This window comes from Bombyx mori, chromosome 3, assembly GCF_030269925.1.
Source record: "Bombyx mori chromosome 3, ASM3026992v2".
NCBI lineage: Eukaryota > Metazoa > Arthropoda > Insecta > Lepidoptera > Bombycidae > Bombyx > Bombyx mori.
In genome coordinates, this window is record NC_085109.1 from 3657509 (window position 1) to 3673031 (window position 15523).

The window sequence follows — 15523 nt, forward strand, 5'->3', positions numbered from 1 at the left end:
CGCACGTTAGATTTTCCTTGGAGGCGCTATTAGCTAATCCCAACCCTCCTGGCTGAGCCTTTGCTCGCCGACCTGTCCCGGTGAAACTGGGAAGGCCTCCGGGCCACCAGTAATCCTTCAATCATAAGAAAAAACACGTGAATGAAGGATCGATCTAATTTGAAAAAAAAAGTAATTGGAAATAATTATTTAATGATTCGCGAAATATAAGTATAGATTAAATAAATATATAGAGAAATGTTGTAAATTTTTATTTATTACGTAAAATTTTATAATGAGCCGTGTTGTTCCGTAAAACATGTCATATTCAATTCAGTGTGCTTAGTGCGAGTTTGTTAACGTTCTCGATAGCGTAAAAGTTAGCCCAATTTTGTATGCAGTTGGAACAGCGCCCCTAGCGGCAAACGTAGGCAAACGATCCCATTCCATACACAAATATGAGCTAACTTTTACGCTGTCGAGAACGTTAAAAAACTCGCACTAAGCACACTGGCCCTTGTCGCGTAGGTAACAAGGACTTCAATCGCGCGAAACTGATGAACGTCGGCTTTATCGAGAGCCAGAGACTGGAGGCGGGCGGCTGGATGTGCTTCATATTCCACGACATCGATCTGTTGCCGCTCGATACGCGAAACATGTACACGTGCCCCAAACAGCCGAGGCACATGTCCGCTTCCATAGACAAACTTAATTTCAAGTACGTATATCTACTCACCCTCACACAGTATACGGCTATACATATGTATAGTGTACAACTATATATATACAATACAATAGTATGTACAACGTGTTACAAAATACACCGTAAAAAATATATTTAATTATCAAAGCAAAAACTTTTATCAACCCTAGTAAGCTGTCATGTCAAAGAACCAGATTATTGAATAGTAAGGCCTACGTAACTTTGACGTTTAAGTGTGTAAGTGTTCGTTTAGGTTGTTTCTTTAGGTTAGGTCTTTTAAATTTTTTAACGTTCCACGAATTAGGTAGAAATGCAGGTACATTCTGCGTAGTTTATTTACTCTTTAATTTTATTGAAATAGGGTTTGCACATCACTGAAAATAATAACATTTTTTTATTTTTTTTGGTATATGATACAGCGTTACTACGGTTCTTAAATATTGTGAATGGACTCGTTATAAGGTCCTATTTAACCTCCTTTCGGCTTTACGGGTAGTTTTGTAACACCCTGTATATAAGAAGGCTCAATTGGCGCCATGTTCTTTTTAAAAATGATGACGTCGGCAACCTGACGTCATTGTCTTCATTGACTTTGACAGTGATACTAATCAAGACTAACTTTTCTAATTAATTCTGTTTATTAAATTTCAAGTGTACAGTAATAACAACAAAGAGCTCCGTCTCGTTCAGCTGCTCGAGTCGGAATGTATTGTGCGATTTTTTTTCATACTAAAATTTTTGTTTTTTTTGCTTGTGTATTTATTGTTCATATTACACACGAAAAACTACCATTTATTTAAACTAGTCGAGCGCCATCTGTCGTACGTAGATAGTATTATCACTTCCCTGAAATGTCAAAAAAAAAAAAAAGTGTGTGTGTCCGCTCCGACGCACGACTGGAGTTTACTGGATATAAAAAATTAAACGAAACAATACGAGAAATAGTTCAATATTACGACAACATGATACACTACAGATTATTAACAAATTAACGAGACACAAAACAAACGACTAACAAATATATGAAAATACAATAATGAGAGAAACGCGCGATCAGTACGAGGCTTTGTGGCGGACTGCCGGCGCAGCAGCCCGGCGTCACCTGCGATACGCATTTCGTGTGACATGCGCAATCAGGCGCATAACGCATTTCGTGTGACATGCTAGTACGATTTTGGTCCCCATAATTTTCATACCCCGGGCCTATATATGTAAATCGATTCTAAAGGAGTAAACTCCAAAAAGTTTTTCGGGCTTCAATATAATTATTTTCACTCTTCTTCCCGGGATAAAGACTTTCGTGTATGTATTATCCTCAAGCCCATAAACTGCTACTGGTCGATTTGTAGGTTCGTAAAATCTCGAACCAGAGAACAAACTGTCGTATTTATGATAGCAGCCGGCGTTGTCCGGGTCATGTCATAAAACTTATGTGTCAATCCAGGATATTAACTATCTTTGTGGGAAACCTCATCGAAATACGTTCCGTCACTTTTGTCTAATTGATTTAATAAGCATTCAAATAATAAAAATCACATAGGTACATAATCAATATAATAAATACGTTTTTTTTTTTTTTGTTAATGTCTTAATCTACTCAACGAATCATCATGAGATGTTGCGTACGGTAGGTACCCCAACCCTGCCAATTTCGGCCGCGAAGCAGTAATATAGAACTGAGACTCGGGTCTCAGGTACGTTATTGATATTTATGGGCTCCATTAACCACTTAACAGCAGGTGGGCCGTGAACATCTACATTTAAGCAATATTTTTTTTATTTTTTTTTAAATATTATAATCGAAAGACAATTCATATTTTTACATTAACGCAAGCGAATCCGCGTGTGAAAGACTATACTATATCATTAATTCGCACTAGTGGTCGTCCCGTAGTCGAAATTCGACTATAATTAATTTAAATTATAAGTTTGAACATTATTATGAGTCTATTGTCAATGACTATCATACACCTCTATAATAACAAATTTCGCCAAGGCTACACTATAGATAAATAATATTGAAGACGAACAGTATTAATCTATTCTCAATTTAACCACAGACTTTAACCATAAACAAAAGAGTATACATGCGTGTGTGTGTCAAGTACATGGTAGTGTGTGTAATCTTTTTTTTACTGATTTAATGTATTTTTATGCATAATTAAAAAAAAAAGATTCTGCTCTCCTCTATATTCTCTATATATGTGGGAAATTTCATACTCCTTACAATTCGTAAAAAGGGGTACATAGTTTTTGTTCGACGTATCTATCGTGATAGATCTATAGATTATTTCCATTACGCCCTCTTCGACTTCTAGAGAGGTTTTAATTTTTTATTGCTGGGTTTAAATGGGTGGACGAGCTTACAGCCCACCTGGTGTTTAGTAGTTACTGAAGCCCATAGACATCTACGACGTAAATGCGCCACCCAACTTGACCTATCAGTTCTAAGGTCTCAGTATAGTTACAGATGACCTTACAGCTCATATAATTTGTATCATTAAATTCCAGATTACCATATGAAGATATATTCGGCGGCGTGTCGGCTCTAACGTTGGAGCAGTTCATCAATGTCAACGGATTCTCCAACAAGTACTGGGGCTGGGGAGGAGAGGACGACGACATGTTCTATAGGTGAATATCTTCTTCGTATGCTCCAAACTGAAAAACTGAAGTCTGAAGTGTTCAAATTTTCGCGCTAATTTTACTAGTTACTAGTTCACATTCTGTATCTACCTATATGGACATTGTATACGATTATATTATATAACAACAAAATGCTTTTCTTTTTCAGGTTGAAAAAAATGAATTATTACATTTCGAGATACAAAATGTCGATCGCGAGATACGCGATGTTAGATCACAAAAAATCCGTACCGAATCCAAAGAGGTAACTAACGCATCCCCTAATATTCTTTTTCAAATACACACCATTTAAATATTATCTGATAACTATAATAAAATTAGTGTTATTTATTGGTGGTAGGACCTCTTGTGAGTCCGCGCGGGTAGGTACCACCACCCCGCCTATTTCTGCCGTGAAGCAGTAATGCGTTTCGGTTTGAAGGGTAGGACAGCCGCTGTAACTATATTTGAGACCTTAGAACTTATATCTCAAGGTGGGTGGCGCATTTACGTTGTAGATGTCTATGGGCTCTAGTAACCACTTAACACCAGGTGGACTGTGAGCTCGTCCACACATCTAAGCAATAAAAAAAGTAAAAAAAAAAACTTCTAATATTAATTAAAAAAAAATCGATATCAAAGGGTTAATATACAACAATTTATAAATAAACTAAATTCAATACCTTATATAAAATTTATTAAAAAAATTAATAAATAAGAAATCTATTTCCGAGGTCCTACCACCAGTAAAAAAAGGATCAGTTGAATGTAATATTTTAAATGTATTCTACTGATCATTATTTTTCATAAATGTAACTTTTTTTATTTGATTGGTTTTGTTAATTTTAAGTATGTTTCTATGATACTATGTACACATATTGACTTGTTGTTGTTGTCTGAAATAAAATTATTCATTCGTTCATTCATTCATTCAAATTTAATTAAATTTCCAGGTACCAACTGCTGTCCCAAACGAGCAAGACGTACCAGCAGGACGGGCTCTCGACCCTCGAGTACGAGCTGGTGCAAGTGGTACAGTACCACCTCTACACGCACGTGGTCGCGAACATCGACGAGCGCAGCTGATGGACATACCTCGCCAAGCTGCTGTTTGGCGACGACAGGTAACATCAGCGTTGCGGATAACGTAAAACCGGTGCTGCCATAGACAAAAACTCAACAGTGAATACGAAGTCACTTTAGTGTTGCCCCGTCAAAAAAAAAACAGTGTTACCAGTGCATTTTCTGTTTTGCATATAGATAATGTCGTTTGATTTTAATTTCATCGTGCCACGTTGATCTCGTAACTCTGTTTATATTATATACTATATTAATATCGTTCGTCCTGGATTCTTGCTGGTAAGGTCGATCGAAAAAACGCGACTGATTGTAGACTTAGATATTTTTGTATTCCGTATAAAATGGTTTTCTCATCAGCTCTTACTCTCTTGGACATATAATGTGCGACTACATTCTATTAAAAGCAATGACATCCCATTTCAAATGCCAAGTAATAATCGAGTTAGGAGTCTGTGCTTTGAACTAGTTGCTGGAACTGATCGAACTTTGCCTCCAGTGACATTAAAACAAATGTCAAATGCCCTTTTCTTTGGATCGTACAATAAAAAACATGCTTTAAGTCGACGTTAGCTAGATTTAAATCCGTGCGCAGTTCATTTAAGATGCTATAGTGTATTTATCACTACTAATAAACAAATACTATGAAAAAGAAAATGAAACGATAATAATTTTTTTTTTATATCTTTACATTTAATTTAATTAGACTTTATAAGGTGAACTTTTAAAATTAAGTACAACGCTTTGAATGCTTTATTTGAATCACAAAAGATATATATATATTTTTATAATTACTTTTTTTTTCATTTCTATAACTATTTCGTATGTTTTTTTTTTATTTTATTTCTTTCATGTAACTAGTCGTTAATACACAAATTATTAAAATAAGCTTAGCGTATAAACTTTTATACCAATACATAAATAAATAAAATAAACTCAATTTTATTAATGTAATTTATGTAAGAACAAATAATAATACTTAATTGGAATATTAATAGCGTGTACAGCTTGACAATATAGATACATAGTTGTTAATGTTAAGATAAGTTTATCAAAAACGCTAAGAGCGTTTAACTGTGTATGAAAATAATAATAATTAAATATGAAAATGTTACATAATATGTTTGTACCTTGGACGAGGCTCGATAAAACAAATCAGGAGAAATCCGGCCGTTCAAAAGAAAAAATAGCTTTTTTTTTTTATCATTTTAATTTATTGACCATATTAATGAATCTCTTTCATTATTAATCTCTTAACAGTTTTGATTTTTTCAACGCTGTGTCCAAAAGTACATAGGCAATACTGCCAAAAAAGTTTATTTGAATTGTAATGGTATTCTAAAAAAAAAATGTTAAGACAAAGAGATGGTCAGACAAAAATATTTTTAATTTTAATATACTTTGACTCAGTTTCATTAACAAACAGGAAAACTGTTTAATTGATAATCACCGTTATAATTTATCAATTAAGTTCCTGAAGCCATTAAAATAATGTCAATTGAAATAATAATATTAATAGTATGGCCTAATTATTTTCAACTCTGTTCACACTGTGTCTATGGTATCTAGTGATACAAGCCTAAAAAAAATGTTTTCCAAGCGACCGTCAACATGTTGTGCTTTAATGCGATATTTAAATTTCGAATCTATGTATGTACTTAAGTTTTTTTTATAAGCATTTAATTTAAGAACAGTTTGATTCTCAAAAGAAATTAAATGAAAATAAGCGTTATAATATACGGCGCAATATTTGCCGTTTTGTTGAAAACTTCAGTTTATATAATAATAAATGTACATTAATAATAATAATAAATAATACGTTACCTAAAATTTAGTATTTAAGATAATGAATGTGATATCGACGATTTTGGAAAGACATGATTTTTAACTCAAATAACAATGATCATTCGAATCTCACTGAACATTTAAATTCTTTAAAAATATTTAAATATATTTATTGTTTTTCGAGCAATTAAAATCTTCGGAACGGCCTATATTCCGGTTTCAATATGTAAGATAACAATGTATGTAAAATCTCATTCGAATTTATCGAAGAAAAAAAATCATTTTATTTGAGACATACAGAGTGCATCGTTCTTTTTTTTAGATTTTCTGCATTTACTTTAATCTATAAAAAATATTTTAAAATCTTCCAATACAGTGTGACCGACAGTACAGGCTTAGGACATTTCAGTGTTACCAATTACCATGTGGTTGGTACAATGCTACCATAATTAAGATTTCAAAACCTTCAATTTAATCTAGCAATTTAACTGAAAAATATAAAAATGGTTCTATTATAACAATGTAATGATATAACGATATGCTCTACTGAATTCTATGAAAGCGAAAATGAGTAAGTCTTATAACTTGAATCATTTTCATTCATTACCCATAATTTTCGGATAACAATTTTGATTGACGACTGGCAACAAAAATTAGTGTTTTAAGCTTTTTTAAGATAGATACTGGACGAAACAGAACTGTGTCTGAAGACGAAATGATAAATACGAATTACCAATAAGAACTCGTTTAAAATTTTGCAAGTTTCCCATTTACGAATTATATGATGAATGTTACTTTCGTAATCAGCGTCTTCGCTCATCCCGAGACATCGGGTCGCAATCCCAACTGTAATGTAGTAATGGGTAGCCTTCAAACTGTAAGACCCTTTTGCGGGTAAAAAAAAGTCAAAAAACCCCATAAAAGAATATTTTCCATCACAATTATTTGAAGCAAAAGAGTTTTTTTTTTCGTTTCACTTGTCTAATCGACAGTACTCGTAAAAAAAAAGCTTTAAAAGTTATTGACGTAAACGGAACATTGATGAAGCTGTCGATTCGGTAAAAATATTTCCAATTTTAGAAATTCACAACTGATCTTACAATTCTAATTGAAAACATTCTATCGTTAGCATTTAAATCATATTGTATCTTCTAATGCTATTGCTATCCATTATGTACCTAAAGTATAATAATTAAATATAAGTAACTAGCCAGGTGATAGATAGCTTAGACCTTGAAGTACTTAAAGGGAAGTGATATGCGAAAAGATGTTTTTTTTTGTCAAAATTGTTTCTTAAAAAAATAAATATTTGTTTTTTATTATTACTGGTTTGTTTCATTCTAAACCCTTGCTCAAATTGGACAGTCCCGAAACGCGGGTGAATTTTAATGTTCATTCCGTGACCAATGATGGTGGATCTCCTACCGTTACTAATGTATTGTATACACATGCCACCCAATTTTTTTTTTATTGCTTAGATGTGTGTGTACGAGCTCACAGCCCACCTGATGTTAAGTGGTTACTGGAGCCCATAGACATCTACAACGTAAATGCGCCACCCACCTTTATAAATGTATATGTTCTGGAACAATTGAGGACGCCAATAATAAGTTTAATCAGGCGTTTCATCGTCATCATTAGCCTATAGCAGTCCTTTAATTTATTAACTGTTAATTCACGAATAAATAAATAAATTTTGCTTTTACATTATTTTAATGAAAACCAAAGCCTGAACATAGCGCTGTATATAATAAATTTAAATGATCTTATAAAAAAAACTGAAAATAAAACACATAAACAATTCTGTGATTAATACCAAAATCGAACATTACAAAAGACTTAGCCAATCCTGAGATCGCACTGAAGGGATTTTGAAAATGAATATCGGTCTATTAGTCAGCTGCACTGAAGCTCTCAGTCCGGCTGCTAGTTGTCTTGGAACGCCCATCAGGGGCGGACTCTCGCGCCAAGCTGTCCGTCTCATGTACCAGTTTGGTGCCGGCTGACAAGCCAAGGTTACATCGAGCCAGTTGTTCAACTCCGTATTCACATTAAATCTGCAAAAACACAAGTTTTTACTGGTGGTAGGACCTCTTGTAAGTCCGCACGGGTAGGTACCACCACCCCGCCTATTTCTGCCATGAAGAAGTAATGCGTTTCGGTTTGAAGGGTGGGGCGGCCGTTGTAACTATACTTGATACCTTAGAACTTATATCTCAAGGTGAGTGGCACATTTACGTTGTAGGTGTAGGTAGTTAATCAAGAAGTGTACGTTGTAGGTAGTTAATCAAGAAATGTGTTTCCTGAAGCCACGTTTCTGTATTATACTGGTGGTAGCACCTCTTGTGATTCCGCACGAGTAGGTGCCACCACCCTGCTATAAAGTACTACTGCACTCTCCTTTCTCTATTAACATTAAGCTACTTTTTTTTTTGACTACCTAAATTGATAGCCTTGAGAGGCTGTGTCAGCGTCGCCTTAACTAGTAGGCGAGCTCACTGGGCTCAAACCGGATGACGTTGCTAACACGAACCCTAGCAAGAGCCGTGCTTCGCAGAATCTACCACCGGATCGGAAACGCGACCCACTGAGAAGATCCGGCGAGAAACTCAGTGGGCTGTGTCTGAGGGTTAATTTACTCGTCGAGCCCTTCGTCGCAAGCGACGGGTTCGACGAGAACGGTGACCGGTGCTTGAGGTACCTAAAAGCACCGTTAGTGGATCGGGAGGATCCGAAATGACGTGTAATTAAGTTACACATATGTATATGTTAGATACAAAGAAATAAATGGACGTATTCTCCATTAACGAATTTGCTACAAAGCCAAGAGTAAATCCCTGACTATCAAAACTTACTTTTCTGCTTCTCTTTCTCTTTCCTTATCTCGGCACCTCTTCGGTCTCCTCGTAGGGGACGTGGCTCTGAACCGATAATACTTAGGCATTTTCAAATAAAATTTAATGAAAAAAATAAGAAAATTGAAAAATTGGTACCTACCCTAAATGTCATTACTGACACTGCAAATAAATAGTCGAAAACAATCAAAGAGAATGTAATGTTATAAATTAGTGTATATAATCTACGGAATGCAAGATCGGCGAAGCAAAACAAAAAAGTATGAACACTACCTATCTATTTTATTTTCTGCAGTTTTCACGAGTAGGTACTATTAGTAGGCCTATTTATTTATTTTTTTTTTTTTTTTTTCCTACCTAAGCTGATAGCCCTAGCGGCTATTTCAGCGTAACCCTAACTTTAGTAGGTGAGCTCACGGGGCTCAAACCTGACGATGTTGCTAACACGAACCCTAGCAAGAGTCGTGCTTCGCAGAATCTACCACCGGATCGGAAACGCGACCCACTGAGAAGATCCGGCGAGAAACTCAGTGGGCTGTGTCTGAGAGTTAATTTACTCGTCGAGCCCTTCGTCGCAAGCGACGGGTTCGACGAGAACGGTGACCGGTGCTTGAAGTACCTAAAAGCACCGTTAGTGGATCGGGAGGATCCGAGATGACGTGTTTTGGGCGACGTCGACTGCTTTCCATTCTGTCCGCAGGATCGGGAATGTAGTTACCGGCGGCCACGATGAGAGGGTTCTCGTGTCGTGCCGCTTTATCGAAGTGGCGCATGGACGCCGACTGCAGATACTTACTGATGGACTCTAAGTCCAGGTCGTCATGGAGGTCGACATTCCTGACGAACCACGGGGCTCCGACGGCTATCCTGCAAAAACGGGATTGAATGATTTGAAAGGATTTTAAGTGTATGCGGGCCGCGTGAGCGAACACTACACTTGCATAGGTCATGACGGGGCGTATGCAAGTTTTGTAGAGTGTCACCTTATTTCTAAGGGACATTTTACTTCGCCTACATATCATCGGGTAGAGACGTCCTAGAATGAAGGCGGCACGGTCGCGTACCGTCTTGATGTGGGGGCGGAATGTCATCCTACTGTCGAGGGTGACGCCTAAATATTTGACCTTCGGGGCCCACGGTATGGGCTGGTCGAACATCGTGATTGGGCGAACGGTGGGGGCGGGGGTGTTGACGCGCCTAGTCGGGAGAGGGATGCTCAGCGTGGTGTTCGGAGGGCGACCCCTTTTGAAGAGCACCGCTGTGCTTTTCGTGGGGTTAATGTCGATGCGCCACTTCCGGAACCACTGTCCCAGGGTGGTAGCTGCGGTCTGAAGTCGTCGATGAAGCAACGCCTTCTTCCTACACGAGTAGTAGATGGCGGTGTCATCGGCGAAGAGCGCCAGATGGGTCTCCGGAGACCGGGGTATATCGTTGATATACAAACTGAATAGTAACGGGGAGAGGGCGGAGCCTTGCGGGACTCCGGCTGTGACGTGACGGGGCCGGGAACGCGTTCCCTCGACTCGATATCGGAACGAACGGTTCGACAAGTAGTCTCGTATGATGAGCACGAGCCTGTCTGGCACTCCCATGTTATACAGTTTGTATATCAAACCGTTGTGCCAGACTTTGTCGAACGCCTTCGCTATATCGAAGAAGAGGGCTCCTGTCGGAATGGGTTTCCGCCTGTTCAGCCCTAGTAAGATGTGCTCCGTGAGGCGGTGCACTTGATGGACGCACGAGTGTCTGGCGCGGAATCCAAACTGCTCGTCTATCAGAATTTTGTTCGCGGATACGAAGTCCCAGAGGCGTTTACGAAGGAGCCGTTCGTATAGTTTGCCTATCGCCGGGAGGAGACTGATGGGGCGGTAACTCGCGGTTTCGTTCTTCGGTTTGCCCGGCTTGTGTATGCCGATAACGTCCGCTTCTTTCCACGCCGCGGGAAAGATGCAGTTCGTCATAGCAGCATTTAATATGGTGGCCAACATCGTTATCAGTTGGGCTGGTAACAGTTTAAGCGCGCGGTTGCGGATGCCGTCGGAGCCGGGAGCTTTCCGTGGTTGTAGGCTATCGATCGCCTCCTTGACCTCGGAAGTGGTAATGGGGGGTAACGCGTCCGATGGCGGCAGGGAAGCTCTGCGCTCGACCTCCCTGTCGACGAACTCGGTGTGTTCGGGGTCCGCGTGTTGAGTGCTGGTGGTGCACTGCTCTTGCAGTGCATCGGCCAGCAACTCTGCCTTGTCATCGTCATCGTAAGCCGGTGATTGGTCTGAGGGGCGTACGAGAGGCGGCATAGTGGCTATAGTTTCGGACTTGAGGGTCCTAGCTAGTCGCCAGTATGCTTGGTGAGTGGGCGCGAGTTCTTCTAAATAACTATCCCAGTTTTCGTTTCGGGCGTCGCTTAAGCGGGATTTGACCTCCCGCTGTAAGCGACGCATCCGAGTCCGGTTTGAATCCGTGGGATATCGATCGTAGGCCCGGATTGCCGCGTTTCTGATTCTAACGAGGTCCCTAAGATCGGGGGAAAGTCTGATGCGGTGGAAGCAGTCCTCCACATCGACTTGTTTCGAAGATCTTATGATCGCCGTCGAGACATGATCAGTGAAGATGTTTATGGATTCGACGGTATCCTCGGGGGATGGAGTTGAATCCGGGCCGCAAGGGAGGATTGGTGGAGCGGTGTCAGCTAAGCACGTGCCCAGCTTCTTCCAATCCACCATGGTCCTCGTATCTGGTTCGCGGTTGAGTGGGCGACCGAGCTGCATGACGACAGGTCGGTGGTCTGAGTCGAGTTCTGACATTGCCTCGATGGAGCGTAAGCGCAGAGTTACGTTCCTCAGCAGTGCCAGATCTATTGTGCTCGGACGACGCGCGGCGTTGTACGGATAGTACGTGGGGGTCGGGGGGTTGAATATTTCGAATGTGAGGTCGTCTATGAACGCGTCGAGACGCCTACCGTTCACATTCGTGCGATGGCAGTTCCACCTAGTGTGGTGGCAATTTAAATCGCCTGCCAGGATGACCGCGTCCCCCATACCGAACAGTGTCTCGAGGTCACTGCTCAGGAGGGGTTTGTAAGGGGGGAGATAAACGGATGCGATGACGATCGGCTGGTGACCCGTCAGCGCGATGCGGCACACTGACGCCTCGATATGTAAGAGCGAGGGAGTATCGAGAGGGACGCAGTGCAGGGCCCTCCTATAGTAAATGACAGTCCCGCCCTTGCGGGCGGAGAGTCTGTCATTCCTAACCATGACGTAATTCGCGACTTTGGGGTCGCGACGCGAGGGCTTTAGGAAGGTCTCCTGCACCAGAAGGATGTCGATGAGATTGTCACGGAGAAACTCATATACTTGATCGCGCTGACGCGCGAGTCCGTTAGCATTATAAAATGCTAACTTTAAGGAACGCGGTTTCTCCCTACCGTTGTTGGCCATTGATTACCGGTAATCAAGCCAGCGTACGCTGGACGGACTCGATGACGTCCATATGGTCGAACGTCGCGTATAGGCGGTCATCGGCCGTGACTGCCCTGCGCATGGCGTCGGCGAATGAGCGCATGCGATCTATATTTATCGCGGCGATATAATCACGCACGATTGAAAAGTCGTTAACGGCTGGCCGGGCGGGGCCGGGGCGAGGCGCGGGACCGGGCGCGGGGGCGGGGCGCGGCGCGAGCAGGGGCTGGGGTGCCGGTGGTTTCCCTGCCAGCGTGAGCGGCAGCGGTTTTGCCCACGCGGAGACGGTGGGCACCGGTGCCGGCACGAAGGCAGGCTTCGGCGCACGGGGCGCCGAAGTCTTTGGGCCGACGGTTTTTGGAGGCGCGTTGGCCAGACGCTTCCGCGGGGCCTTGGGGCATCCGCGGTAGTTGGCTGTGTGGCCCTGCTTCTGGCAGAGCACACAGCTCGGAGGTTCGGTCGCGGTCTCTTTGACCCGCGAACAGTCGGCTGTCGCGTGGTCACCGAGGCACTTTACGCACCGTGGACGCGCGTGGCAGTTGCGCGCGGAGTGGCCGTAAAGCTGGCAGCGGTGGCACTGCCCGGGAGTGCCTTTTCTATATGGGGCCTCGACGGTGACCCCGGATAAGCCGCAAACGGTGCGGAGGCTTGAGGCAATCCGTTTGCCTTCGGCGGTTGGTTCTAACGCGACGAGAACCATATTGTACGCGAATTTATCGCGCCCGCTGTGCATTCGGTGCACGCTTACAATCGGGTACGCCTGCCCGATGAGGTCCTCCTTGACCAGCTCGACGTCGAGCTCCTTCGGTACTCCGCGTATTACTACGCGGAGCTCGCGATCCTCCTGGAGCGCATAAGTGTGGAAGCTTATGCGTTCCTTTCGGAGGTGGGCTGTCAGCGCCCTGTGGTCGTCCGGTGAGGCCGTTTTTATCTGTATGCCGTGCGCGATGTTACGCGCATGGATGACGTTGACGTTTTGTGCCTTACAGGCACGGGATACGCGATCCCACGCGGTCTTATCTTGTAAAATTACCGGCGGCGGCGCGGGAATTTTGCGGACGGACGCGGGTTTCGGCGACGGAGTTGCGCGGCGAGGGGAGTCGGGTGTGACCACGACTTTAGGACGCGACGCGTTCGCGGCCTTAGGCTGTTTTGGCGCCGTGGACGGTTCCACGGCACGGGCGCGTTTTTTGCCGCGCGTGACGGTTTGGAACCCATCCGAGGGTCCGGGTTCGGGGCTGGCGGCCGACTCGAACTCCATTTCCGACTCGGAGTCGGAGCCGGAGCTCGATGCCGCGCATGACGCGATCGACGCGGGCGCGGGGGTGGGGGGCGACATCGGTGAGTCGGGGATAGTCGCGGCTACTAGGCTAGCTTTGTACGCCCTAAACTTCGACATAATGTCCGGGCAGTACTCTCGAACGAATTTCGCGAACAACGCGGGGTTATCGTCTTCTTCCATCGTAGTTTTGCCCGGGGGGGGCGTCCCCGGGACTTAAGGCACACTCGCCGAAAGGCGAGTCCCCTGAGTAGGAGTTCACCCCTTGTGCTTTACCAGCAACAAAGGGGGGGAGTGCCTTTGCCGTGAAAACGGCAGTTGGCTGGGGATTGGGGTGGAGTTTGGAAGGTGGGGCCCCACTGGGTTGTGAGTGCCACAACAAGCGGTGATCGCAGTGGGGGTTTAGTCTTTAAAAAGACTGTTTTGCTCGCCGAATAATATAAATAGATTTAATAATATGATATGCGTGAAATGATAGTGAGGATGTCGTTTCGAATGCACAATCAACAAGTTCGAATTGTTTTTACGATCCAAGGTCGCGACGCCAGCGACAATGCGTCAAGAATTCACAACAATGCCGCGATCGGTGCGACAACGACAATGCAGTGAAACTCAGGACACAAGATCGCGACGGCAGCGACAATTTTTCGTAAGAACGCGTCCGGACTGTACGGCGATGCAATCGGAACTGTTTTTTTTTGTAGGCCTAATAAAAACTATTATAATATATACCTACTATCAATTCCGTAAGCACGAAAACTCCCAAAAATTTCGAAACTTCGGAAATATTATATTATAATATGACTATAATAAAGACGAGAATAAACAGTAAAAGTAGTAACACTCGTGAAAATTATTTAAAAGAATTTTCAACAGTTACAAAAGCAACGGCAACAAACAACAAATAAAATTCGAAATGGGGTAACTGTCCACAATAATTTCCATTGTACTTTTTTAATTCGTATTCCAACGGTTCTTTCGTTGAATTTTAATTGTGACTAGCTGACCCGGCAGACTTCGTAGTGCCTCAACCGATAAATAAAAGACCTAAACTTTTGTATAAAATAAACTTCAACACACACATCAAAGGACACATCAAAGGAAAAACAAAATTATTATTTTTATTTAATTCCGAGCATTTTCATATTTATTTACCTTTTAAACCTTCTCTGGACTTCTACAAATAATTCAAGACCAAAATTAGTCAAATCGGTTCAGCCGTTCTCGAGTTTTAGCGAGACTAACGAACAGCATTTCATTTTTATATATATAGATAGATTTTGACACAATTAAGGTATGTATAGTATAAAACCTACAATCAAATAATCTTCTAACATATTTAGAGGTACCTACGTTCAACCAACGATCATGCGGCAGCCACCGCAATATGCTTAGGCTAGTTTATGCGCACCTTTATTGCTATAAATATTAAGTGTATTATCTATGGTTACAAATTGTACCAAAAAAAATGTCTATGGTTATAGCTCGCACACGTCCATAGGTCAAAAATTTATTTATTTGTATTCATAGAATGTACGTAAATTATATGTTTTGATTAAGGCCATTTTCCGCTTCATTCTAAGCTTTGGAAGGGAGTACACGAGCGTCGCTACCAACAAATAAGTATAGGAAAAACAATCACCATGGCACGCCTTTTATGTACTTACTTGATCCCGTTTTTGTGATCACAAATTATAACACACATAATATCTTAGCGGCCCACAACCAACGAAAACCTTGATCAACAAAAAAATACCATCCA

The 15523-nt window shown here is 41.8% G+C and overlaps 1 protein-coding gene and 1 long non-coding RNA gene across 4 annotated transcripts in view; one reads left to right on the forward strand and one right to left on the reverse strand.

Annotated features, from left to right (window-relative positions):
• The window catches only part of _Bre4 (glycosyltransferase), a 188677-nt gene extending 181183 nt beyond the window's left edge, over positions 1-7494 (forward strand). For 2 of the 3 annotated variants that reach the window (XM_012690440.4, XM_012690441.4), the window contains exons 7-10: positions 508-697; positions 3194-3316; positions 3477-3572; positions 4261-7494. In XM_012690440.4, the coding sequence (XP_012545894.1) occupies positions 508-697; positions 3194-3316; positions 3477-3572; positions 4261-4393 (542 nt within the window). In that variant the 3' untranslated portion in view covers positions 4394-7494. 3 annotated transcript variants of the gene reach the window in all.
• A 369-nt stretch (positions 7495-7863) lies between these two features.
• LOC119630345 (uncharacterized) lies at positions 7864-9653 on the reverse strand. Its single transcript, XR_009976305.1, has 2 exons — positions 9025-9653; positions 7864-8226 (listed from the first exon to the last, which is right to left on the reverse strand). It is a non-coding gene; the product is annotated as an uncharacterized LOC119630345 (long non-coding RNA).
• Between the last annotated feature and the right edge of the window lie 5870 nt (positions 9654-15523).